Source organism: Carettochelys insculpta, chromosome 21, assembly GCF_033958435.1.
Source record: "Carettochelys insculpta isolate YL-2023 chromosome 21, ASM3395843v1, whole genome shotgun sequence".
Lineage (NCBI taxonomy): Eukaryota > Metazoa > Chordata > Testudines > Carettochelyidae > Carettochelys > Carettochelys insculpta.
The window spans coordinates 15,613,551-15,639,417 of record NC_134157.1 but is presented as its reverse complement, the minus strand read 5'-3'; the positions used below and the strand labels follow the sequence as shown (position 1 = coordinate 15,639,417).

Genomic DNA, 25,867 nt, shown 5'->3' with positions numbered 1-25,867 from the left:
TGGCTGACTTTGAGCTCCCAGGCAGCAGAGGCCCTGTGGATGCCTGAGCCCAGTGGGGTCTGGTTCCCTCTGCTCCCGTTCGGCCCCTCGTGCTGCAGTCTGGAGCACTGAGGCATCGTGGCTGGTTGGGGGGCTGGCCAGGGGCTCTGCGGTTCCAGGCGGGGCGCCCATGGGGCAGGTGCAGGGCGGTCTGGTCAGCCAGCAGGACGGGGGCTTCATTCTCTCTCTGCCTCGGCTCCCTGCAGGAGTTCGAAGTCATCGCCCAGATCAAGCTGCTCCAGTCGGCCTGCAACAACTACAGCTTCACGCAGGAGGGCCGCTTCGTGGAGTGGTTCCACGGCGTGGAGCGGCTGAGCGAGGCCGAGAGGTGAGCTGGGCCTGGAACCGGGGCCTCTGCAGGGACCTGCACCTTCCCTGTCTGGCTGGGCCCCCAGAGCCTGGGCTGTTCTGCTGCTCACTCAGCTGCCTGGACCCAGGGAGGGGCCCTGTGTCTCCTTCCAATCCAGGCTGCTGAGCCCATAGGCCTGCGGCTCTCCATCCGGCCTGCACAGCCCCAAGCGGCCTCCTTGCTAAGCCCAACGTACTGGGCAGGGGCAGGGGCAGGGCTGGTGACCATGCAGACTGACCCCACCCCCAGATCGGGGCAGTCCAAGCCCCTCCTAGCCTCCCTGCTCCCCACTCGCCAGGCTGACCCCCCAAGACTTGTCGCCACCCCTGCCTTGCAGCCTCACTCCTGAGGCAGTCAGCAACCCGCCGTCGCCCTGCTGCGGCAGGACGGCCTCCAGCCGATCCCTCCTGGCACTGGTAACACAGCAGCCCATGGAGGGGGACCCCAGCCTTACCCAGCTGAATCTCTGCTCTCTCCCCTCCCCCAGCTACAGCCTCTCGTGTGAGATCGAGCCCCTCTCCGAGTCGGCCAGCAACACGCTGAAGGCAAAGAAAAACACCGGCATCATCAAGCGATGGAGCGAGTGAGTCTTCCCGAGGGGCCCAGGGCAGAGCCAGGCTACCTGGAGTCAGCTGCCAGGCAGGGCTGGAGGAGGCAGTATTTGGGTAGCTGCTGGCTGGCATTTCTCCCACCCCTGTCCCTGGCCCATGTGCTGCAGGAGAAACCAGCCACCACAGAGAGGCTGAGACAGGCCCCAGCCTCCCACCTTTGGACAGTGGGATCGGCTCGCAGGGGAATGAGGCAGGTGGCCACCCCGTCCCCGCTAGATACTGTGGGACAGATGGGGAGCAGGGTGCCCTGTAGGCTGAGCGTGTTGGGCAGGAGAAATTCGGGTGCTGCTCAGCGGATGAGCAGCACGTGCCCAGCCGGCAGTGTGTGTATCTGCCGGTGGTGCGCATCCACACAAGCCTTGGTGCACGGAACAAAATTCATTCCACCCCAGATGGTGAAAAGGAGAGGGAACCCTGGTGGGGAATCCAGCCTGGGGCCAGACTGTGTTGGCAGAGGCTGCTCCTCAGGAAGGCTGGCTACAGAACCAGGCGCAGCTCTGTCCTGGGGAAGGAGCAAGGCTGACGCTAGCAGAGGATGCTGTGGGCTGGGAGGCAGCTGCCCCGGCTGAGCTGGGCAGAGATTGGGGCAGCCTGTGAGCTGCATTGGCGGATGATGGAGACCAGAGGGATTGCCTTGGGCGTGTGGGTGCCTTGGGAGGGCCGGGGGTGCAGGCGGCATTAACACGGCTGGGGGAGGGTGCATGACAAAAGAAGGTAGCTGGAGTGCAGGCAGGGCGCCAGGGTCTTTGTCGAGCCGGGGGAGCGGAGGCAGTGGGGAGGTGCAGCTGCACAGGGCACGTCCGCATTGTCCCCTTCTGACCGGCCCCATGTCCCTGCAGCCGGCAGGCGCCGAGCGCTGAGTCCTGCGCCAGCGGCAGCTCCCACTCCAAGTCCTTCGACCAGCTCAAGTGCGGGCAGTACCTGTGCAGTGGGGACGCGGCCGACTCGCTCAGCGTCACCTCGGCCGGCTCCAGCAGCTCCGACGTGGAGGAGATCAGCAGCTTCATCCCCGAGTCCCCCGACTGCCAGGAGAAGAAGGTACGGGGCGGCTCACTGGGCTCTCCTCGCGCCCAGGGGACCAGGAGCCAGGTGCGCCCGCCTCTGCCCTGACGGCTGCGGGGTGGGGCTTACCACGCGGTCCTCAAGGCTGGTCTAACCTGGAGTGGATGGGAGGTCAGGGCCCGAGTTGGGGGCTGGTATTGGGAATTGGCTGGAGCTCCCTCGAGCAGAGCTTCCCTCCCCAGCTCTTAGAAGCCTCCCAGCCCTGGGGCATGGTTGGGGGTCACCCCTGTTCCTTCCCTCTCTGGTTTGAGGCACTGAAGCCAGTGCTTGTCCTGCTCCCTGCAGTTCTGGGAGTGCACCTCACTCTCCTCTTTGGACACCTCGGGCATCGGCTCTGGCTCCAGCAGTGCCTCCTCCTCCTCTGTCTCCTCCACCCCGGTGACAGCCTCTCGCACCCACAAGCGCTCAGTCTCGGGCATCTCCAGCTACTCCTCCCTTTCGCTGCCCCTCTACAACCAGCAGATCGACGACTGCTGCATTATCCGCGTCAGCCTGGCCGTGGACAACGGCAACATGTACAAAAGCATCCTGGTGAGCCTGGTACCCGCAGCGTGGCTGGGGGAGGGGCTGGAGCACCCCAGGGAGACCCTGCAGCCTGACCGATCCCCTAGTCTCCCAGGAACCTGCACGGCAGCTGGGGGAGGGGCTGGAGCGCCCCAGGGAGAACCTGCAGCCTGCCTGATCCCAGGGCCACCTGGATATCTGCAGCATGGCCAGGGAAAGGGATAAAGCATCCTAGGGAGAGCCTGCAGCCTGCCCCATCCCAGAGCCCCCCTGGGGGACTGTGAGACTCATGGCTTCTCCTGGCAGAGCGTGCAGCAGGAAGGACTGGGGCATTGCATGGCAAGCAGGAGCGATGGGCTTCACTTTGAGCCCTTCTCCCGGCCCCTGGACTGACGAGCGCTCTCCCCTCCCAGGTGACGAGCCAGGACAAGACCCCTGTGGTGATTCGCAAGGCTATGGCCAAACACAACCTGGACGGGGACCGGCCGGAAGACTACGAGCTCGTTCAGGTCATCTCGGAGGAGAGAGGTACCTGGGATTCTGCGGGAGAGCCCGGGCTGGTGTGAACTGCTCCCCCTGGAGTCACTCTGCCGCTCCCCTCGGGTGTGGGCTCGTCAGCCCAGCCTTCTGCCTGCGCTTGGCACGCAGCACGGCCACAGCCCCTGTGTGAGCCAGCCAAGGGAGATACCTGGCTGAGAGGCCTTCTGCGCCCGAAGAGTTGGGATGGGGCGTTCTGGTTTGCGTCCCACATCTGTTCTGCCTGACCCATCCCTAGACCTCTCTGGGGGCTCTCCCAGCCTGAGCTGCTCGTCCTATACTTGTACAGCGGCTGGGAGGGGTCGTTCCCAGCTCGGCAAGACATCCACAGGCTAGTGCCCTACAGTAAGGCACAGACCTTCACCGGTTGGAGGAATTAACCATTGGAACCACCTCTCCAGGCTGGGCTGTATTCTTCATCACTCGCACTTTTCAGGTGGAGAGCGGCTGTCTGTCTGACAGATCTGCCTTGGGGAGGGACCATGCGTGCGTTACCCAGGCAGTAAAACCCTTAGGGCCTTGGAGCCCATGAAAACAGCCACCAGCAGCTTGGGCCAGCGACCTAGGCCCATTCCTAGAGCTAGATTTGGGTGGCTAGTCCCAGCTGCTGCCTGTAACGGTCATAGCCTCAGACTGGGCTGCCCACACTCCTTAGGGGTGATGTGCCCTTCCAAGAGAGGGGATGGCCAGCGGCTCGGCACGGGCTGCCAGAGACCCAGCTCCTGTTCCTTCTCCACCACAGACTTCCTGTCAGACCTCGGGCAGGCAGGGTGGTGTGTGCCTCAGTTTCCCCAGGTGCCCAATGGGCCCTGTTGTGCCAGAGAGATTCCCTGTGATCCCTCCCAGTGGCTACGAGGCAGCCCCTGCAGTTTGTTCTGCTGGGGAGTGGAGCAGCCGTCTCCTTTAGGCTGAGGCACTCGGCCAATGCGAAGACGAGTTGGCAGCAGAGCTGGGGATAGGGGGAGCTGCCAAGGCCTATCCTCAAGTACCCTGCGTGGTCCTAGCCTGGCGCTGCCGTGGCTCCAGGCTGCGCGCTCCTTCCCCTTCCGTGCTGGCAGCCGGCGTTGAGCCCGTGAGCGACTTAACCGACCTCTGTCCTTGCAGAGCTGAAGATCCCTGACAACGCCAACGTCTTCTACGCCATGAACTCTGCCGCCAACTACGACTTCGTGCTGAAGAAGAGGGGCTTTTCCAAGGGCGTGAAGATCAAGCACGGCTCCAGCTCGACCCTGCCCAGGATGAAGCAGAAGGGCCTGAAGATCGCCAAGGGCATCTTCTAGGCGGGGCCTGGCCATGCCCCTGGGTGATTGGGCCTGGAGAGCAGCCTGCTCTGGGCCTGGCTGCTGGCCTGCTTAACATCCCCTGGTCTGGGTAAGGGCAGCCGGCCTTGCCCACTCTCTCCTGGGACTGAAAGCATGGATGTGGCTGGGGCCTTGGGGTGGAGGCCCACGTTCCAATCCTGTCTCCTTGCTCCACGGAGGCTGGGTTTTCAGCTCCTTCCAGCTGTGGCCGTCGGGTTGCCCAGAGCTGGGACCTGCCTGTCTGCCTTAGGTGCCTTCTGTCGCAGAATGGAGCTCTGTTGGCCTGCGGGAGCCACCATGCGTGGGCAGAGGGTTCCCTGGGAGCCGAAGAGCTGGGCTCTGGGCTCTTCAGCGAGGGGAATCAGCACCTGTGAATCGGGCCCTGGAGTCATTTTACCTCCCTCGTTCCCTGTCTGGGGTAAACTGGCAGCGTGACAGTTCTGGGTCATGCACCTGGTCTGGGCCCCTGCACCACTGCCCTGGGGGAATTAAACTGGAAGAACCAGCTGCTGCTCCTCCTGACTTGCAGTCCTGGCAGCGGCATGTTCTCAGTGGGATGACCTCGCAGGCGCTTTTAGCGACTCAGCGCTGCAAGACTGTGTCTTTCTTTCTTTCTACTGATCCTGTGGACTCCCCTGTCCCTGCAGTGCACCGGTATTTTCCAACCTGCACCAAAGATCTAATGCCGGAGTCTTGACAGGCAAAAACCACCCAGCTGGAGCTGCTGGCGGCAGAGCGAGGAGGGGAGAAGCCAATTTCTGTACAAATGTTTGTAAATAGAGACTTTTGCGTGGGTGGGAGAGGAGCAGCCCTGTGAGGCTAACGCCCCTGGGCTCCATCCTGCCAGCCCCCTGAAAGTGCCACTTGCCTTGGGCTTTAAACTACTTTTTAAACATGTGCCAGTGAAATGGGACTGGGGTGAGGCCAGGGAGATGAGCCAACTTTTGTCAAAACCAAACCCTTGGGTTTACTGAATTTTTTTCGCTATTTATTGGTTGTAAATAGGAGCGTCAGTCAGCCTTGTATATTTTAACTAACCCTGCCCCCCACCCCCACACTTGTCTGTAATGTTGCTGGGTGCAATTTTTGTCAGGGCTGCGGTGTTCTGTTGGGTGCAGGGGGTGGAATTTTCCTACGCCCCCTTGTTTCTCTTCTCCACCCCCTCCGAAGCACTTCCCCATCCTTGATAAAGAAACAGTTTGTAAATCACTGAACAAAACCCTCCCCGAAAGGCGCTCTTTGTTCTGGGTGTTGCTCAGGCCCTTTCCGGTTCTGACCCTATCCCTGCCTTTGTATTGCAGCAGTGCTGGCCTGCTGCCCACCCAGGGAAAGGAAGGGAGCTTTCAGGACAACACCCCTAGCAGTGACTGGCCCCTGGGAGATCTCTGTAGGGCCCTGAGAATTTCCACCAGCTTATGTGTCAGGTGATGTGAGCCGTGCACGTGTGAAAGCAGAGACCCAGGGCAGTGGAGGGGGTGGGAGTGTCCAGTTGCAGGGAATGGTGGGGGGGATGGGGGATTTTATTGCAGCATGACAAGCCAAAGTATGTTGGCCTCTTCTGGGACCTGCCTGCTCTCCCCGACCTTCCCAGAGTGACAGCTGGAGTGTGTTGGGCCTGGGTGCTAACAGCTAGCAGAGCCTTCTGCCCAAGGACTAGGGCCTGCTATGCTGGGTGATGCTGTGTTGGGGGCTGCTCTGGGCTCTTTGCAAGGGGGGTTTGTTCATGCACCTGCAGGGGCTTAAGCGCTACTGCATAACCTCTCACCTCAGGGCTGCTGTGTGCTTTCCCTGCCCTGCACATGAAGGGAGCCATGGGCTCCTTGAAGCTGGGGCTCATGGCATTGTGCCCTGTAGGAACCTCTCCTCTCCCCAGTGCTGCCTCCAGCATCCCAAGCTGCTCCTGCTCCTGCCTGGCTCTCTTTGGCTGGGCTCAGCCCCCACGTCCAGCCAGCAGCTCCACCTGTCTCCTCTGCAACTGTGGCTTTGTGCAGTGCTATGGGAGGCCTGTGCCTCGCTGCCAAGCTGGCTGGGAGGAAGAGATCCTTCACCTCCCGGCAGAGATGCTGCTGCTCAGCCAGTCTGCCCAGCACCCCAGCCTGCAATCTGAGGGCAGTCCCCTATCCTACACTACAGGGGGGGCAGAAAGTGCCTACATGCTCCAGTCTTGGGGGGCACCCTGGCTCTAGAGGATCCTGCAGGGGAGCTGTCACTGTGAACTAGCCCCCTTTTGAGAATGTGAATTTGAAATGCTCCCCCGCCCCAAGACAAAAGCAAACTGACCCCCTTGCCCCTGTGCATCCACCTGCTTGGCTCTGTGCCTGAACACACATGCCCCCCTGCTGAGGCTACGGCCGGGCAGGGTCAGCCCTCCTGTCTTGCCAGTTGGGCTCAAACACTGCAGCCAACCCTTGTGTGTGATCACTGCAGCTGGCTGTATTATATGTATGTGTTTTGTAACACAACTCCAATGAAGGAGCACCCAGAGTGGTGCAACATGTACACAGCAATGTAATTAGTCTTTGCAATAAAATACCAGCAGGCAACCCTCCCAGCCAGGGAGCCATGTGCATTTTGTCCTCAACACAAAAGTGAGACTGGCCGTTGGCTTCTTGCCCAGCTTGAAGAGGAGCTGGGAAGGACTGAACCCTGCAGTCCATCACCACTCAAGTGAGCAAGTGTCACTTGGTTGCTGGGAAAAGAGGCATTGAGGTGCTGGGATCAGTCACTCAGTCTTGTTTCAGGCAGACCTGCTCTTCTAGGCACGAGCTGAGAGATGAGGCCAACAAGCTGTTGTCTGCTCATCTACGTGGACTAGCGCCCAGGGCGGCAGCCCTGAAGGAACATTTCATTCATGTCCTGTGCCACTGAATTCAGCAGCAAGGAGGGGCGGGGAGGATCCAGCAGTTTTTCACACCTTTGGGGTAATTTAGCAACAGGCCTGTAAAACAGCTAAGGTGCTACTTAATGTCTTACTAGTAGGTTGAGGACCATGCTTGCAGGAAGGCTTAGGGCTCAATAACATTGAGTGGAGGAGCCTGAAATCATCTGTGCAAGGGAACTGTCTGACATGGGCATGAAAGCCCCAGTTTGAGCAATGCCTTTAGAGCATCCTGGTGCAATTTCACCAGGCAAGAGCATCTTGCAGGTATGAGCCCTGACTCCACTGAGCAGAGGCCACCACCTCCCCCAGGGTTCTGAGTGAAAGTTCTGTTGCAATAAGATCAGATGAGGCCCAGAGTTGCAGCTCAAAACAAGCATTTAATTGGAATTGGACAAGTTTGTTTTTTAACTGGAATGGGTGGATTGGTTTGTTGGCCTGGCTCTAATCCAGGGAGGTGGCCTGGACATCAGGCAGGTTGGGGTAGGTTATAGTCCAGAAATGCACATAGGCGGTTCTCAGTCCTTGCTTCACCGACTCATAGTTGATGTCGCTGTTGATCTCGAGGTAGTAGCCATTCTCCTGGGTGTAGGGTACCCAACCGATGGGCACCGATGACAGCCCTTGATTGGGGTCACTGAAAGACAGACAGACAGACTGAGCGGTGCCCGGTCTGCTGGGTTTCACACTGGTCCCTGGGAGAAGAAATCACTTCCCTGCAGGCTTGAACGTAGGAGCAGCAGCATGGGCGTGAGGCAGGAGCACAGGTATTCACACCTGGGAGAAGCTAGACCTGCAGGGGGGTGGGGGGGCTGCTGTTGGGCAGATGAATGAGTTAACGGCTGGGTGGTGCGAGGCAGAGACACGTGTAGCTGGGCACAGTGAGCTGCTCCAGTGCATGTTCCTGGGACCATTGCCTGCTCAGGCACAGAAACCACATCGCTGCTCTTATCACACCTGCAGCAGGGGCCTTCAAACAAACACCACAGGTGCTGCAGCTGGGACTGCCCACCTCCCCCTCTGGGGGGGTTGCCCTAGCAGGCGAATGGGTGGGGGTGTGTGTGTGGAAATTGCTCCTTGGCATCTGGCCCCAAGTTGGGTGGGAGGGGGCCCTGCCCACCCAGCCTGAGCCCCTTACCCAGTTCTAGCAAAGTTGGTCCAATAAGCAATCATGGCTGCCGAGACAGTCCTGTGCTTCGGGAAGTAGCCCAGCGGGGTGCTGAAGGGCTTCCCAAAGACGTACTGAAGGTCGTCTGCGTGGTCAGCGCCTACCCAGTCGGGGTACACGGGCATGCGGGATTGCTGGGAGAACACATAGGAGTAAGTCCTGGCGCTCCTGCACAAAGCAAAACAGCCATTAGATGTGTGATGAGGGTGGGGCAGCAGCCCAGCTGCCAATAGACAAGGTTCAGGCAGGCAAGCTGCACATCTACTGTCAGGGTAAAACAGGCCAGGCCCACGCTGGCCCACCACCCTCCTGTGGCCCACTGGGCCCTGGGGCAGGGGCTGCGCCTGCCCGGTCCTCACACTGCAGTGCAAAGCATCCAGCTGCAGGGGCCCCATCCGCTGGACAGGGCTGTCAGGCACTGCCCCAAGCAGTGAGGTCTGCAGAGCCCCACCCCACTCAAAGGGCGCACAGAGTATATGGCCTCCCGCCCCAACCAGGCAGCTTTGCACAATGTGCAGGGGTGTGGCAGGCAGTAAGCCTGACCCCGGGTCCCACTGGGCTGCTGGTTGGGAGCTGCACCCAAAATCCTCTGCACCCCCACCCCCCCCGCTTCACCGCACATCCCCCCTCCTGCCCTGGGACACAACCCCTGCGCACACACCCCTCCTGCACCCCAACACCCTCCAAGCTGCTGCACCCCCAATCTCTGCCCAAGGTCGCAACACCCTCCCCCCCCCGCCCCCCCACCCCGGCCCGGCCTTTCACCCAAACACCACCCCCCCCACCCCCACCCCCAGCTCCCTTCTGCACACAACAGCCCAGACATGCCCCCCCCCCGCCACCAAAACACTGCCGCCACTAAGCTCATGAAAAAGTGCAGCCCTCGCCCACTCACCCAATTCCTGGCATTGCCCCCAAGCAAGTTATTGTCCACCTCTGGGTTAAAAATCATACTAATGCTGGTCCTTCCAAGTTCACATAACCAGCTTGACTTGCACTGTACAAATCTCATTTCTGCTTCCTCGTCCCTGCCCCTTATTTGTTGCCTTTCATTAGACACGGCAACCAGCTGAATTACACTTCTGCTTCAACTCAGTGTCTGGGTAATCCACACTTCATTTTATGAACTCCTGTCCTTCCCCTAATGCTACAAGGGGGTAACCTGGAAACACTAGCAGAGACTGTTGGGGTTTTCTTTGTTTTTTAAACCCAAAACCTCTTTCAATGGGAATACTTAAATGTTTTTCTGGACCCTGTGCATAAAAGGTTTTGTTTTGTTTTTTAAAAACAAAGAAAGCCTTGACCCACATGTCATCAAGAAGAGACGTTCCTGGCTGAACTGAGTTCTCAATCACCCACCTACCAGCAGGGTAGATAAAAATCAATGATTTTTCACAAAGGATTGTAATTAGGTTTATTTCGCCTATTGGGAATGAAGACATGATTTTAAAGGCTTAAATTTACCATAATATATTAATAAATAAAGACAGTAAGCAGTGTGTATTTGCTCCCAAAGTGTTAAAGGAATTGCTGGAAGTCAGTGGCAAAGCAGCAAGAATCAGTCTGCGGAACAGCTGTAACCTCTTCTGCAGGTCCAGCCTTTTTTTCCCCCCTGTTTTCATTTATTCAACTAGCACGGCTTAAGGACTAGTCTGAAGTTGAGCAACTGATGCGGATTTGACAGCATGAAAGTTAATTTTTACCTTCCACTCTATAAATAAACATGAGATGTGAAAGGATGAGACCTAAACATCTGAAGACAAGAGGGACCAGAAATAATGGGTTCGTCACTACCTACTTCTTTTGAAAAAAATCAGTTGTAAGTTTAGCAAAACGTATTTTTGAGAAATTCAAGAAAAAAATATCTAGTACAGCAGCTTAACAACAAAAATTTAAAATGTCCCCCTTTCCATCCAAATGGAGCCTGTCACATGGAAAAAAGGTGAATACTGCATTTCTCATGTAATAGAGGGTGATTAATACTAACAGCAAAAGTGGATACAGGTTCAACCTCTCTAATCCAGCACCCTTGGGACTTGACCAGTGTCAGACAAGAGAATTTGCCGGACCATGGGAGGTCAATATTACCTAACAGCATTACCAACACTTCCACCGCTTACTGGGCTCTTAGAAGCTTACAGGTAAATTAGAGTTAAATAACAGCACAGAGCACTGAGAGCCAGGACTGATGGCTTTAAACAAACTTAATGGAACCATAGGAAATTTGGTCACACCCATGATAAGTGGTCATCCGGCTAACTAAAATCATGACGGATTATCATGTTACCAGACAAGAGTGTTCTGGATTAGAGAGGTTCAATCTGTACAAAAATTTTAAAATCCTGATTCTGTGCATTTAATAAAAATTCTGATTTTAATAAAAATTCTTGGAGCCTGGCACAAGAAAATGATGAATATTGCATTTCTTAGGTACTAGATAATGATTAATAGTAACAGCAAAAGTAGATAGTGAGACTGTGAATAAGTGAGCACCTCAAGCTATATAACTGCTTAAATGAATTTAAGAGTTATACCAGAGAGCAAGGGAAGGGGAAAGGTTATATAGTTTGTTACAATTCAATATAAATACTGATTACTTAGCAATGAGACTCAATCTCTCCTTAGGACAAGACCTACAAGTGCCAACCATGATGCAAATCAACGATTTAAAGCTAAGTTTCCCGCTTGCTGCTTTAAACCCTGGGGAAAGTCTACTGACCCACTCCAGCCCGCTGTGGGACTCACTTAGCATTTGCATGATGCAGAGCAAGTGTCCTCTGCGTGGGAGCCAGGAAGATGTAGTCGGTCTCCAGATCCACCACTGTCCTTTTCATGACTTCCTGCTCAGGGTTGCTTTGCCACATTTGGGTGTACAGGTTGAAGGCAGCATTTGCTCCTTGCTCTCCCTTCTCCATGGTCAGACCACGAGCCACATTATAGACCTCATCTCTGAAAAGACACAGAACACCTATGAACTAGGTATTGGCCTTGGACACACAGAAATGGGCGCAAAGGAGCAGATCTTGGTGGCTGAGATAAGGCTGCCTTCAGGCACTAGGCTGCCAGCTGAAATTCAGCTCCTGGGTGACTGCAGGGCACCATCAGCTGGTGGCTGTTTGATGGAGGGGGAGCTGGTGCTGTCAGCTGAGATTCTGCATCCTGCCTAAGCTCCGTCCTCCTCCCCCTCCCAAGGGGCATTGGTTGAAGTTAAGCAGGGCAGTTGACTGCCCATGTGGTACTTGGTCTATGCCTGCAGGCACCATGTCATTCAATGCTGGACTGGGCAGCTTGGTCCCTACCAACCCAGTCCTGGCATGATCCTTCCCTGCTGCAGGGCAAGAGGCTTCCCCCAACCTCCTGCTCACTGAGGCTCTAGGTCTGAGTCCTGTGGCTTACGATCAATGTTTCTTCTAATTATTTTTAGCTCCTGTGCCAAATAAATTTCATGTGCACGAAGGCATGCATGGACGTACACCAGCAGTAGAAACACACACATGCAAAAGACCAGCTAATGCTGCCAACCACCACCTAACCAGTAAAGCTCAGTGTCTTTATTTATTTATTAAAGAAGCTGTTGGCAGTAGGACCATGAGTGACTTTAAAAAGTGTCACTGGAATTTTGACCATACATAGAGGTCAAAAGGTCAAATCTCAGCACTCTGCCTCAGAAAGGTTGTTGCTGACCGAGGGTTCAGGTGGTGGTCGGTAGCATTGGCTGGTCTTTTGTTAACCCACAGCTGGCCTGGCTTTGAGCAAGCTCTGGGCTGCGTGGGGGAGGAGGGTCAGGGCTGAGCTCCCACTTTGCATGCCAATGAAAATTGGCTCATGTGCTGCTCTTGGCCCCCCGTGCTGTGGTTGCTGACCCCCTGCTCTACACACAACTTGTAAAGCCAAGCAACTGTAGCTTTCTGGAATGCACAGTGTCTAATCGGTGAAGGACCCAAAAGTCACGCCCCACCCCCACACACAGGGAGGTGGGAAAAAGCCACACAGTTGTTGAAAACGGTCCGAGACACAAGATCCAGGCTGACTCTTGGAAACAGTTCCTGGCCCAGTTGCCGCCGTCCAGCTCCCACCAGCAAGAGATTAGCTTGGCGTTTATAGGCCACTTCTCCCCGGCCCGGCCTTTCACGTGGCAAGAGCGAAGCTCTAACTAAATGGGCTATTTTGTCTGAGGTACCATTGGCTGTGTCTGGGTTGATGCCAGTGGCTCTCAAACTTTTCCACGGGTCACCCCTTTCACAAGCCTGTGTGCATTATCCCCCATTACTACTACAACAAACACTAGAGGGAAAAGACGGTCTGAGGCGGAAGCTGACAGCTTGTGCCTCCTCTACTAGTAACCTTATGTCCTCCAGCTGAGAAGCCCCGGCAATGGGATCGGTGTGGTACTGCTACCAAGCTAGTCTCTGCACTGCCACTTCTCAGGTGCTCTACTCAGTCATTAGCTGTCCCCCTCTCTCCAGAAGCCCGACTTGCTTTTCCTCTCCCTGGCTGGGCCACTGCTACTTACGCTGTGATCTTCACCAGCGGGCGGTTGATGGCAGGCATGTCAATGGCAGCAAAGAAGTGCCCATCCATGTTATTCGTGCCCGCGATGTAGTCAATGTCTGCAGCGTTAGCGAAGAGATTCTCTGGCCGGTCTGGCAGAAAGTCACCGTCAACCACGGGAATGATGGCAAGGTAATGGACCAGGGGGTCTGCAGAAGGAAAGCGGGAGGGAAAGCCATGATTCATCCATGAGAGGGGCCAAAAGCCCTTTGCCTAGCACGGCCTACAGCTGCTCTCCACACGGAGCTTCTGGGGCCACACCTGATATCCCTGGTCCCACTGAAGTCAGTGGGGAGCCTTGCCAGGGACTTCAGCAAGGTCGGAATATACACTACAGACCTCTTGCCTAGCACACCCTGTGGCTGACTTGCACAGGGAGCTTCAGGATATATACCTTCTAAGATCAGCATCACAGACACTGCATTATGGTGACTAGCGGGGAGAAGAGAAGACACTATAGGACAAACTGGTGCCAAAAAGGCCACTAAGTAGTCCAGCCAAGGCTACAGAAGAGCAGGCCTTGCCCATGAGCAAAAGCTCCTCCAGCCACATTCAGCTGGTGCCAGAAAAGGCCTAGACCAGCAGTGGCCACTGTAGTAGAGGATTCAGACACAGGGCTACAGCAGAAACAGTAGGCGGGCTCCCCCTGCCCGTGAAGAAGATACTGAAGAAGGGTGAGGGAGGAATGTCCAGGTTGGGTCATTAGTTATCCATCAGCAGTGGTGGGGACAGACAATTAGCAAAGAGTACTGGGAAAAGATACAAAGAGGAAGCCGTGCTAGTCTATACACTATCAAAACAAAAAGCAGTCAAGTAGCACTTTAAAGACTAGCAAAATGGTTTATTAGGTGGGCTTTCGTGGGACAGACCCACTTCTTCAGAGCATAGCCAGACCAGAACAGACTCAATATTTAAGGCACAGGGAACCAAAAACAGTAAGCAAGGAGGACAAATCAGAAAAAGATAATCAAGGTGAGCAAATCAGAGAGTGGAGGGGGGAAGGTCAAGAATTAGACTGAGCCAAGTGTGCAGACAAGCCCCTATAGTGACTCAGAAAGTTCCCATCACGATTTAAACCATGTGTTAATGTGCCGAATTTGAATATAAAAGCCAGCTCAGATGTTTCTCTTTCCAAAACGGTGCGATAATTCCTTTTCAGTAACACACATACCTTTAGGTCGTTGACAGAATGCCCCATTCCATTAAAATGTTGACTAACTGGTTTGTGGATCTGGAGTGTTTTGATGTCTGTTTTGTGCCCATTGACCCTTTGTCTAAGGGAGTTAGAAGTCTGTCCAATATACAAAGCATCTGGGCATTGTTGGCACATGATGGCATATATGATGTTAGTAGAGGAGCATGAACAAGTGCCCGTGATTCTGTGAGTAACCTGGTTAGGTCCAGTGATGGTATTTCCAGAGAAGATATGTGGACAAAGCTGGCAGCGGGCTTTGTTGCAGGGAAAGGTTCCAGGACTGGTATTCCTGGGGTATAGACTGTGGCTGTTAGTGAGGATCCTCATGAGGTTGGGAGGTTATCTGTAGGAGAGAACAGGCATGTCACTCAGGGCCTTCTGGAGTGTGGCATCCTGATTAAGGATAGGTTGTAGGTCTTTAATAATTTGTTGCAGTGGTCTGAGTTGGGGGCTGTAGATGATGACCAGCGGTGTTCTGTTCTTGGCTTTTTTGGGCCGATCTTGGAGTAGCTGGTCTCTGGGTGTCCGTCTGGCCCTGTTGATTTGTTTTCTTACTTCTCCTGGTGGGTAATTCAGGTTTGTGAATATTTGGTAAAGTTCTTGTAGTTTTTGGTCTCTGTCAGTTGGATCAGAGCAAATGCAATTGTACCTAAGAGCTTGCCTGTAAACAATGGATCTAGTCACGTATGCAGGATGGAAACTAGACGGGTGTAGATAAGTATAGCGATCAGTAGGTTTTCGGTACAGTGTGGTACTGATCAGGCCATCCTTGATTAGTACTGTAGTGTCCAGGAAATGTCTCTCTTGCATGTTGTAATCGAGACATAAGTTGATGGTGGGGTATAGACTGTTAAAGTCTCTGTGGAATTCCTCTAGAGCCTCTGTACCATGGGTCCAAATCATAAAGATGTCATCAATGTATCTTAAGTAGAGGAGTGGTAATAGGGGATGAGAGCTGAGGAATTGTTGTTCCAGGTCAGCCATAAATATGTTAGCATACTGTGGGGCCATGCAGGTGCCCATAGCAGTTCCACTAATCTGGAGGTATAAATTGTCCCCAAAACGGAAATAAGTGCGTGTGAGAACAAAGTTACAGAGGTCAGACACCAGACTGGCTGTGGTGGCATCTGGGATGGTATTCCTGATTGCTTGCAATCCGTCTTTATGTGGAATATTAGTGTACAGAGCCTCTACATCCATTGTGGCAAGGATGGCGTTATCAGGAACTTTTCGGATGTTTTGTAATTTCCTCAGGAAGTCGGTGGTATCTCGGATATAGCTGGGAGCGTTGGTGGCATAGGGTTTGAGGAGGGAGTCCATGTAACTGGATAGTCTGGTGTTAAGGGTGCCAATACCTGAAATGATAGGGCATCCAGGGTTTCCAAGTTTGTGGATTTTGGGACGTAAATAGAATAATCCAGGCTGCGGCTCAGATGGTGTGTCCGAGATAATGAGGTCCCAAGTAGCAGCAGGGAGTTCCTTCAGTAGTTGTTGTAATTTCCTTTGGAATTCCAAAGTGGGATCAGCGGAGAGAGGTCTGTAAAATGTGGTGTTGGAGAGTTGTCTGGCTGCCTCCTGTTCATAGTCTGACCTATTCAGGATGACAACAGCACCCCCTTTGTCAGCTGGTTTGATTATGATGTCTGGGTTATTTTTGAGACTCTGGACAGCACGGCGTTCAGCATAGTTCAGATTATGTCTCATTTGGCATTGTTTGTGTATAATGTCAGCCTGAGCACAGTTGCGGAAGCACTGTACGTAGAAGTCCAGACTTTCACTACGACCCTCAGGGGGAGTCCACATAGAGTTCTTCTTCTTTTGTTGTTCGTAGGGTGGGGGTCGAGAGAGTCAGACTGTTGTTCATAGGTGTGCTGGAAAAATTCCTTTAGACGGAGGCGGCAAAAGAAGGCTTCAAGGTCACCACAGAATTGTATTAAGTTCGTGGAGAAGGTAGGGCAGAAGGAAAGACCCCGGGATAAGAGAGACTCCTCTGCTCAAATTCAGCACATTAACACATAGTTTAAATCGTGATGGGAACTTTCTGAGTCACTACAGGGGCTTGTCTGCATACTTGGCTCAGTCTAATTCTTGATCTTCCCCCCCACCCCTCCACTCTCTGATTTGCTCACCTTGATTATCTTTTTCTGATTTGTCCTCCTTGCTTACTGTTTTTGGTTCTCTGTGCCTTAAATATTGAGTCTGGTCTGGTCTGGCTGTGGTCTGAAGAAGTGGGTCTGTCCCACGAAAGCTCACCTAATAAACCATTTTGCTAGTCTTTAAAGTGCTACTTGACTGCTTTTTGTTTTGATGGGAAAAGCTAGTCGCATAGTGACTGAACTGGCAAATATTTCCCCACCAGGTCTATTGAGAGTAGGTCTTGCTGGCTCAGAGGTTCCACCTAGTGGCCCAACTGACAACTGCAGGGCAGCAACAGCACATTGGGCTACTTGCATTCTCCATTCTTGCTTAGCAGTTGCCATGGGACCTACATCGCCCCATGTCAAACTAAACTGTGTTATGTCGTTGATAATTGGAAATCTCCCAAGACATCCTAGGCCCACCCCTTTTTCTTGCTGGATTTTCTGGCTTCTGACTGCAAGCCATAATGGGTAGTCCGTTAAGAGCCACTCGTTACACGTGCCCTAGCCATTGAGGTCTTCTCTTACAAATTATTTGCAACAGACACCTCACTTCATTATTCCATTTTCTTTCCTCATAGATTACTCTTAATATTCTCCACAAGCATTTGTGGTGAAACAGATCTAACCTCTGAGCATCTGTTCTCTTAAATTGCCAGGTTTCACCACCGTAGGTTGCTATGGCTACACTGAGGGCCAAGTAGAGGCTTAATTTTGTATGTAAGAACATAGTATTAAGTTGCCAAATGTTCCTAAGCTTACTGGAGGCTGCATCTGCTCTTCTGATCCTTCTTATTTCCTCAGAACATGCACCATCTTAGCTTGGTGTGCTTCCAAAATATCTGATTTGATCTACCCTCTCTAACTCCGCATCAGTTTTGATGTTTAAATCCATATCACCAGCTACCATGGTTTTACATTTCTTTACATTGGATCGCAATCCTGCCTTCTCCATTGTTTCTTTAATTTCATTTGTGCATGCTTGAGGTCCTTCAGCATTTTCATGTAGGAGAAGGCAAAGGTGCCTCCTGTCTCTGTTCTGGCTCATCATTGATTATGGCCTCAAGTGACGCAAGAATAATCAACATAGCTCAAGGTGGAATCATTTGAGATTATTCAATCTACATTTCAGTGGTGGCATCACTCTTCTATATACAACAATTTTCAGAATTGCTCCTAAACTGTGCTCTTGACTTTCACAGGATATGAAGTGCAGTACAGTAGCCCATCTCCATTTAAGAGTGGGTTAGACAGACATCCATCATGGATGGTCTAGATGTTGCTTGGTGCTGCTGAGAGGGCAGGGGATTGGACTTGATGACCACTCGAGGTCCCTTCCAGTTCTAGTGTTCTATGGGACACAGAGGTTGTGTGAAACCATTCCATGGCAACCCGGGTAGTGCAGTACCAGAAAAGAGAGGAGCAGCTTTCCCAGCATCATCCCAGTCAATGCAAAGTGCACTGTATTGGGCTGCTACCAAATGATTCATAATATCCCATGTGTTCACTGACTGGGCTCTGTGGGCATGGAGCACACAGGTCCAGGTACACATCCCACTAATGCCCACTGACTCACATGGCAGGTTAATCATGTCCAGGTGGTAGGCCAGCGTCAAAGCCTTGGGGTCGGTGACCCGCAAGCAGTTGCCCATGGCTACGGTGTCACTCGTAGGGCAGCCCACCTTCTGCGCAATCTGCAGGACATGAGAGAGAAGTCACCACGGAGTTACACCTGCAGCCACTGTTGTCACAACCAGCCAGGAATGAGCACAGAACTAATACCAATGGGAAAGGGTTTCTTTTTAATCCTAGAGAGGGTTTGGTCTGTAAATCTGCACCTCTCTGGCGTGTTGTCCTGCTCTGAACACTTTTGGTTTTGCTTCTGCTCCCGCTTATTAAATCACCCTCAGTTTTTCACATGCAAGCAAGACCTGGCTGGCTTCAACTTTGCAGTAGCAGCATGGTTCTGAATCCCAATGGCTTGAATAGCTGGTACACACGGTTTGTCCCCCTGGAGCTGTAATTGCTGGGCTTCCTCTCACAGGCTAAAGTCTGAGAGAGAACCTGGGAAAGTCTTGCCTCAGGACACTGCCTTACTTCTGGAGTCATTTTTACCTTGATAGCCAAGGAGAGAGGGTTCTTCTGGATAGCCCAGGCGCACAGGGCAACTCCGCTTTGGCTGATGGCTCGTTTGAACAGCCCCTTGTTGTACGGTGACAGCATCTGTCACATGGAAGAGGAACAGGAAGGTTATTTTGTACAGGTTGAACCTCTCTAGTCTGGCACCCTCAGGACCTGACCAGCACCAAAGCAGAGAATTTGCCAGACCACAGGAGGTCAATGTTGTCTAGCAGCCTTACCGACACTTCTGCTGCTTACTGGGCTCATGGAACACATCTGGGGTAAATGAGAGATAATAGCACAGGAAATCGAGAGCCAGGACTGGCGGCTGTAAAGAACCTTTGGGAAACTTGACCACATCCATCATAAGTGGGCATCTGGCTAACTAAAACCATGCTGGACCATCAATGTTGCCAGACCAGAGAGGTTCTACCTGTACCGAGTCCTGAAAAGATCCTCCCGTATTCTGGTATGGCCAAGGCAAAGAGCTCCAGCTCCCACCAAGGCTTACGTGAGGCTCAGAAAAGTTTTTTGTTCATTACAGGATCTCAGGGACCCAGGTACTCAATCTTCTAAAACACTAGGCAGCTAAGGTGTTCAGATACTACAGCCAGCAGGGCACCCACAGGAGAACAGACCTGGAGGTGAAGATAAAAGAAGCTGATACAGCAAGGGAACCCTCAGACAGGACATTGCTTGGGAAAGCACCCCCCCACATCCCGCCAATCTGGATAGGGAGGGGTTTTTTTATTTAGAAAGAACATTTCTAAATCAAAGCTGAGAGAGCAGATGTGTGACATCAATTACTTTCTCCAAGCAGGGTGGGTTGCTCAAACGGCTGGACCTACCACCTTGCTACGACAGCACCTGCAGGAGAAAAGCCCACTGAAACCAGCTCTGATGGGGCAGGTTGTACCATTCACAAAACTAAGGGGAAAAGGAACCCCGTGGTGGCCCAGTGGTGATCACGCACCTGAAGTGAGACACTGACAGCACCAGCCGACTCCCCAAAGATGGTGATATTTTCTGGGTCGCCCCCAAAGGCCCTGATGTTTCTCTTCACCCAAGCAATAGCCATGTGCTGGTCCTTTAGCCCATAGTTACCTGGCCAAGGGGAGGCAAATATTTCACTAAGGAGAGAGCTGAAGTAATGAGGTTCAAAGCTCACCTTGCCCTACATCCCCAGCTCCACTGGGGTTAGAACTGAGGAGTTCCTTACACCTGAGCCCATTTCTATATGTTTTGTAATGCTGTGCATTTAAATAAGGGTTTTATAATCTCAACACCCATATTCTTGTCCTGGGAAGGATACCACTTCTGTCACACTCCCCAGCACAGAGTGAAGGAGACATCCCACAGTGCATGCCTGTGTCTGAGGGAGGCCGGACACAAGTCAATTCAATACGGTGAGAACAACAGTAGCAGATCCTGCAGCGTGTGCAGAGGTAGGGGGATGCCTTTGGAGCAAAGTGAAGCGGCTGCCATACCTGGAATACTGGAATCACCCGTGCTGAGGAAGCCCAGTGGTCCCACCCGGTAGTTGAAGGTCACCACAATGACATTGCCTCGCACTGCAAGCTCCTGGCCATCATAGAGGTAGTTGTCAAGGAAGTTAGCACCTTGGCTACCTCCCACCAGGAATGCGCCTCCATAGATCCATACCATCACCGGCAGATTTGTGGACACTGCAGGAGGGACAGATCACCCAAAGTCATGGTGCTGAGTAGTCCAAGTGAAACCCAAGCTCCTCAATGCCATGGAGGCAAGACACCCCTCTGTTGCATCCATTCACCAGCAGGTGTCACCTCTCTCAGGCATGAGAAAGTCTCTTGGGTAAATACAGAAACATCTGCCTTCAGGTCCATCTGACCATGCACACAGGCAAATTACTACATCATAACGACAGATGCAGGACTCAGCTACTTTGCTGCAGAGAGTTAAAGAAGCCTGGGGCAGCAATATTGTGAGGAAGAGTATGGAACTCCACTCCCTACTCACCAAGCTGTCGTTGGAAATGGGTTCAGTGGTGTGTGCTATCACCACCCATCCTCCCAGAACCTGCAGGGAGGGTCATGTCCACAGAATCTCTGTGCTTTGCAAGAGATCTCACCCCACTGGGTAGGAGAGTCCCTGCCATAGTGGGAGGGAGCTGGTGAAAGACAGCTGATGCTGCCATAACACGAGGCACCAACTGCCACCGGTGGAGATAGGGAGTACATGACTGGAGACTGACAGCCCCAGGGGAGTTTGTCAGGGATGGATAGCCAAACGGTGAGCTGCTCAGACCTGGCAGGCCTGCAGAGAATCTTCTCATCTCCTCACATTACCGTCAAGCCTGTACCTCCTTTCTTAGATTGAGGGATCCAGATGTTCAGATAAAGACAGTCCTCACTCCCTCGAGTACCAATCTGAGTGAGCACGACCTGCAGGCAACGGTTTTTGTACTCCTTGGTTTTCAGTGTCCCTGCAAGACAACACCCTGTTCAGAACCCTCGGTTCCATCCTGCACCCTTGCAACCCAGGTCCCGTTTCTGGCCCTCCTCACTACCATAACATTGGTTCCAAGTAGCAAAACAACTGTGATGACACCCCCCCCCCCACTCACACCTTTCTAACTGGCCTCCTCAGACCCACCAAGAGGAAGAAGCTACAACAGCTTTAAACTTCAGGCAACCTTGGAAATTGTGGCCACAGAATCTGCAGGTGCCTCGCTCTGTCCCAGCCCCTCCCTTTATTTAATGGGAAGAAGGATTCTTTCGAAGATGGGGTTTACTTTCAAAAGAGCAGCGTCTACACTGGCTTTCTTCTTTCGAAAGAAGCTCTTTCAAAATTAGAATATGCAAATGAGGTGCAAACATGCACATTTATACCTCATTTGCATTTTCAATTTAGCTCTTTCGCATGCCTCTTTCAAAAGAGGAATGCAAGTGTAGACGCACCCCAAATGAAAGATCATTGTGTTATTACTGGGGCAAGGTATGCCATGGAGAATGGCAAGACAGAAAAGGGGAACAGGACTATGACATTCATTATGCGAGAGCAAAATACACCCCAAGAGTGGTAATTCAGCCACAGCCACATAATAGGCCTCTGATGCTTTGTAAGGTGGCTAATGCAGCATTGGGAAAACAGTACCAGCCTTCCAAAACAGTGCAGCTGGGTCTACAAGTGCCCCTTCCTTTCGAAAAGGGCATGTTAATGAGCAGGTTTGAATATGCTAATGAGGCGCTGCAATGAATATGCAGCACATCATTAGCATAATGGCAGCCGCAGTGATTTGAAAGTGCAGCTTTTTGAATCGCACACCGCCTGTGGAGACGGGACCTTCCGAAAGGACCCCCCCCAGTTTTCAAAAGCCCCTTCTTCCGATCACGGATAGGAAGAAGGGGCTTTTGAAAACGGGGGCAGGGGGGTCCTTTTGGAAGATCCCGTCTCCATGGGCGGCACGCGATTCGAAAAGCCGCACTTTCGAATCGCCGCAGCCGCCATTATGCTAATGAGGTGCTGCATATTCATTGTAGCGCCTCATTAGCATCTTTCGAACCTGCTCATTAACATGCCCTTTTCGAAAGGAAGGGGCACGTGTAGACCCAGCCTATGAGATTTAAAACGTTTTCAGGGTGGGGAACCAGAAAATCTAGAGACATTCTAAATCTATCTTACCAGACCAGCCAGGATGTGGTTTGGGGTCTTCAAAAGTGCTTGGAGGAGCAGCAAAAGGGATTCCTTTGAAGATATCGATGTAGTCGCCAAAAAGTCCAAGCCTTTCACTGATACCCTCAACAAAACCTCCTTCTGTGTGCACCACACCCAGCTAAACACATGCCAATAGGAGAGAGAGGACAGCAAACACTTCCCGTGAATACAGAAAGGCAGAATTCACAGCAGGAACACAAACTTCCCCATTTGTTTAGCCTTGAGACGCATTCGCTATGAAAACAGCACGTTTCCAAAGCAGCTGTATTCTTAACCAGACTTGTTCTACATCACCCGAAACAGCATCCTCTGAAGACTCCTTATCAAATTAATGAACACTGTGTGCATTTTTATTAGTGAATCATCTGTGCTTGTATGTTCAAGGTTTTATCCAGCAGGGATTTCTAAATGTTTTACAAATATCGGAGCGTGACAGATCCTGCCTGCATTTTACAGTCGGGGATGCTGAAAAACAGCCTGGGAGGGACATGAAGTCAAAGGGAGTTGAAGGCACTTGTTTCCCACTGTTGATCAGCACTTCACAGGAACAATTCTCTAATAGTTAATGGCTAGTTGCACCAAACTCACTCAAAAGGAGTTGCGCTGGATATCTTAAGGGAGGTCCCAGACTCTCTCCTTCCTTGTCTCCAAGAATGCAGTGGTAAAAAGCAGAACACAGCACACCCTCCATGAAAACCCATTTCCAACAGCCAGCTTGTCTTGACCACTGGAAAGCATCCTCACACTCCATTTTGTTCATTTTTTAGCGATGCAGCTCAACTGGACAACTGACATGCTACTCTTGTGTGCAACAAGCTGTCTACAATAGCCTTTTGCATCAGTTTGTATCTTCTAGAGTTTAAGAGGATGTCAAAATATGGCACCTCAAGGAAGTTAGAGCAGCTAAAGGAAACAGAGTTCTAGTGAGAAAGTTTTGAATGATATGTTGTTTTGTGCATTAGTGAAGCTACCGGCCCGTGCAACATGAGCCTTTTAGTTACAAGAGTTGGGATTTTTAATGAAGATTAAGGGAGTCAGACACCCGGATCCCCTAAAAAGAAGTAAGCAACTCTTGGCACAGATGCCAAGAGTGGCAAGTGAACTGACTTTCATCAGCACACGAGACAAGAGCTCTGCCCTGCCTCTCCCTCCCGCATGTACCCAGGAGCTTGCTCAAAAGCCATTGCCACCTGTGGATTAACAACAGACTAGCTAATGCTATCAACTACCACCTAAACAGTAAAGTTTTGCATCTTCTTCTGAATAATGAAGCTGTTGTAAGCACGACTATTAGTCACTTTAAAAAGTACCATGAGCACTCGGACTGTACATAAAGCTCAAAAGGTCAAATTTCAGCACTCCACCTTGGAAAAATTGCTGACCTCTGCCCTAGAATATTAACACATATTGGGATTTTCAATGGAGCCTCAGTGTCAGACCTACCCCTAATACCCACATCAAGGGCTTCCAGAGGAAGCTAGGGTGAATCACAACAAACAGAACTACAAGAAGTCTTGTGGCACCTTATAGACTAACATATTTTGGAGCACAAGCTTTCGTGGGCAAAGACCCGCTTCGTCAGAGGCATGAGTCAGAACTGGAGCTTAAATGACTTTGCAGAGCATCTTACAGTCAAGATATAACAGATGAAATGCGAAAGGTAAATGCTTCCCATCACCTGTTGCCATAATTATCACAATGAGGTTGCTAGTAAGCAGTCATACAGAAGAATAAGTCCTACCCTTATTGAGGAGGCATGAGCTGCAGCAGAGAGGAGCAGGCGGGGGTGGCTTATGTTTCATTGGATGAAAGCTACTGAGATACCAGTAATGAAAAGATAAGTGCTGGCAAGAAGAACATAGGCCAGACACATTCAAACGAGTGAGCTCTGCATACAATTTAGCCATTTTCCATTACTTTACCCAAAGCTAAAACAAAAACCGGTCGCTTGCTACTTTGCCTTCCTACTTAACCACAGTCCACCAGTGCACAAAGTTTTGGCCAGTGGATTCAGCTTGTAGAACTGCTTCCCTGTCCCTCATTTCCCTTCTTGACATGCCCGTTCAGACTCATGTGGGAAGACAATTAGACAGGGCTCTGCTATACACAGGATGTGGAATGTCCTTTATGCAGCTCCTCTTTAGGTTGTCCTGTAGTTCCATCACTTTTCAGAATTCACAAACCAGTAAAGGGAGTAGAGAGAACAGAAATTTGTAAAACTGAAGAATAAATTATAACTTATTTGCTTGTATATGACTCTGCATATAATGACATTTTAGGTATGCTTCAACTCAGATACCATTGTAACTAACCCCTTCGGTGTATTGATCAGAATGTTCTCAAAAGTGCTCTATCTGGATTGGAACTTTCCATATTTCATTTCATCTGCTTCTAAGTGGTTCAGTGTGCTGGAAAGTTCACTTGAGGTCTGTTCAGCTGCTGATATATTAAGGCAATTGGCAGGACAGATATTCAATTTGTTTTCTAAAAAAAACGTGGTAGCAAAATTTAATACAAAATTAAAACATGTTTAAAAAAGAAGAGTTTCATTATACCTGAACATGAACTTTTACCACACCCAAAATTCCCACCGATTTCCATGACTTTTGGATGCACCACAAACACATGAAGGATTGACAATATCTTTGGAATATATATTCCAAAATATATTGCAAATTAAAAAAAAAATTGTTTTATTTTGTAATATCATTGCCTGCAAATATTCAGTAACTTCACACAGCTCCAGGTACATATTAAGCATCTCTAAAGTGGCAACATTTAAAAGATGTTGAGTTTTGTAAAACAGCATTAAACAATACTAAAGCATCACTAATTAAGTTGTTCCTGTTCTTTACAACCTGGCCAAAAGGCAAAAATGCAAACAGGGCAGTTGCAAATTTGAATGCCTGAATCTGGGAATGCAAACATTATAGTTGCTATGGCAACAACAAATCATCCACCTTTACCACTTATTATTTTCAATGGTTAAAGGTAGAATTCTGCATAAAATAGGTGTAAAGTTTCTATATGTTAAAATTAGTATCTTCCAAAGAGATGTATATTCAGATTTGCAACCTTTTATATTGGATTACCAACGTAGTTTTCACACTTACTAGATTCCCTCCTTCCTTCCCAGAAAAATGATGAGGAAGAAAAAACAGAAAGCAGAGCGTTCTATAGACCATGGTTTACATCAGAGAGATAGTCAGTAACAAGACATACATTAAAGGAGAACTGCTAAGGATAGGGAAGAAATGGGCTAGAGCCCTACTATAAACTGGCATGCAGACACAGCCCTTTTCCTCCTTTGCATGCTACCTTTAATGGATGTCTTGAGATAACTACCCATAGCCACAATGGATGCTTTCTCATCTAGCTAAGGGCATTCAAAAGCTTACAAGCACATTTTTGCTATAATCAGACAGGCTGTTTCCACTCTGGCAAAGTTTACCTTTACACTGACTGTTATGAATCAGTGAACCTCATACTTACTGTTGTAGCCCATGCTACTCTAAGGTAGCAGGCTAGGGCAAAGCACAGAACCTCCCAATGACCCATGGTGCGTGCTGGACAAGCTTGTCCCAGGATCTATGCCTATATATACTGTAGAGGAGTGCAGATATTGACATGAGCCCATGCAGTTCTGCGTCATCCGCACCTTATTGCCATGCGCACCAACAGAGATCACACGCACCTGCAATTCCCCTGACTGCAGCC

The 25,867-nt window shown here is 51.2% G+C and overlaps 2 protein-coding genes across 3 annotated transcripts in view; one reads left to right on the top strand and one right to left on the bottom strand.

The window, feature by feature from the left end:
- RALGDS (ral guanine nucleotide dissociation stimulator) overlaps nt 1-6,954 on the top strand; it is a 45,317-nt gene extending 38,363 nt beyond the window's left edge. Inside the window, exons 13-18 of one of the 2 annotated variants that reach the window (XM_075015682.1) lie at nt 246-367; nt 876-971; nt 1,839-2,037; nt 2,347-2,592; nt 2,979-3,093; nt 4,207-6,954. In XM_075015682.1, coding sequence (XP_074871783.1) covers nt 246-367; nt 876-971; nt 1,839-2,037; nt 2,347-2,592; nt 2,979-3,093; nt 4,207-4,382 — 954 coding nt within the window. In that variant the 3' untranslated portion in view covers nt 4,383-6,954. Of the gene's footprint in view, nt 1-245; nt 368-875; nt 972-1,838; nt 2,089-2,346; nt 2,593-2,978; nt 3,094-4,206 lie in introns of both variants that reach the window. The other variant, XM_075015681.1, reaches the window with a different exon arrangement.
- Nucleotides 6,955-7,095: 141 nt separating this feature from the next.
- Nucleotides 7,096-25,723, bottom strand: CEL (carboxyl ester lipase). The gene is made up of 11 exons (XM_075015683.1): nt 25,643-25,723; nt 22,118-22,268; nt 20,796-20,918; nt 19,942-20,139; nt 19,428-19,558; nt 18,449-18,556; nt 17,910-18,027; nt 12,963-13,149; nt 11,195-11,398; nt 8,420-8,617; nt 7,096-7,918 (listed from the first exon to the last, which is right to left on the bottom strand). The coding sequence occupies exons 1-11, from the start codon at nt 25,706-25,708 to the stop codon at nt 7,726-7,728; spliced, it is 1,677 nt and encodes a 558-aa protein (XP_074871784.1). The 5' UTR covers nt 25,709-25,723; the 3' UTR covers nt 7,096-7,725.
- Between the last annotated feature and the right edge of the window lie 144 nt (nt 25,724-25,867).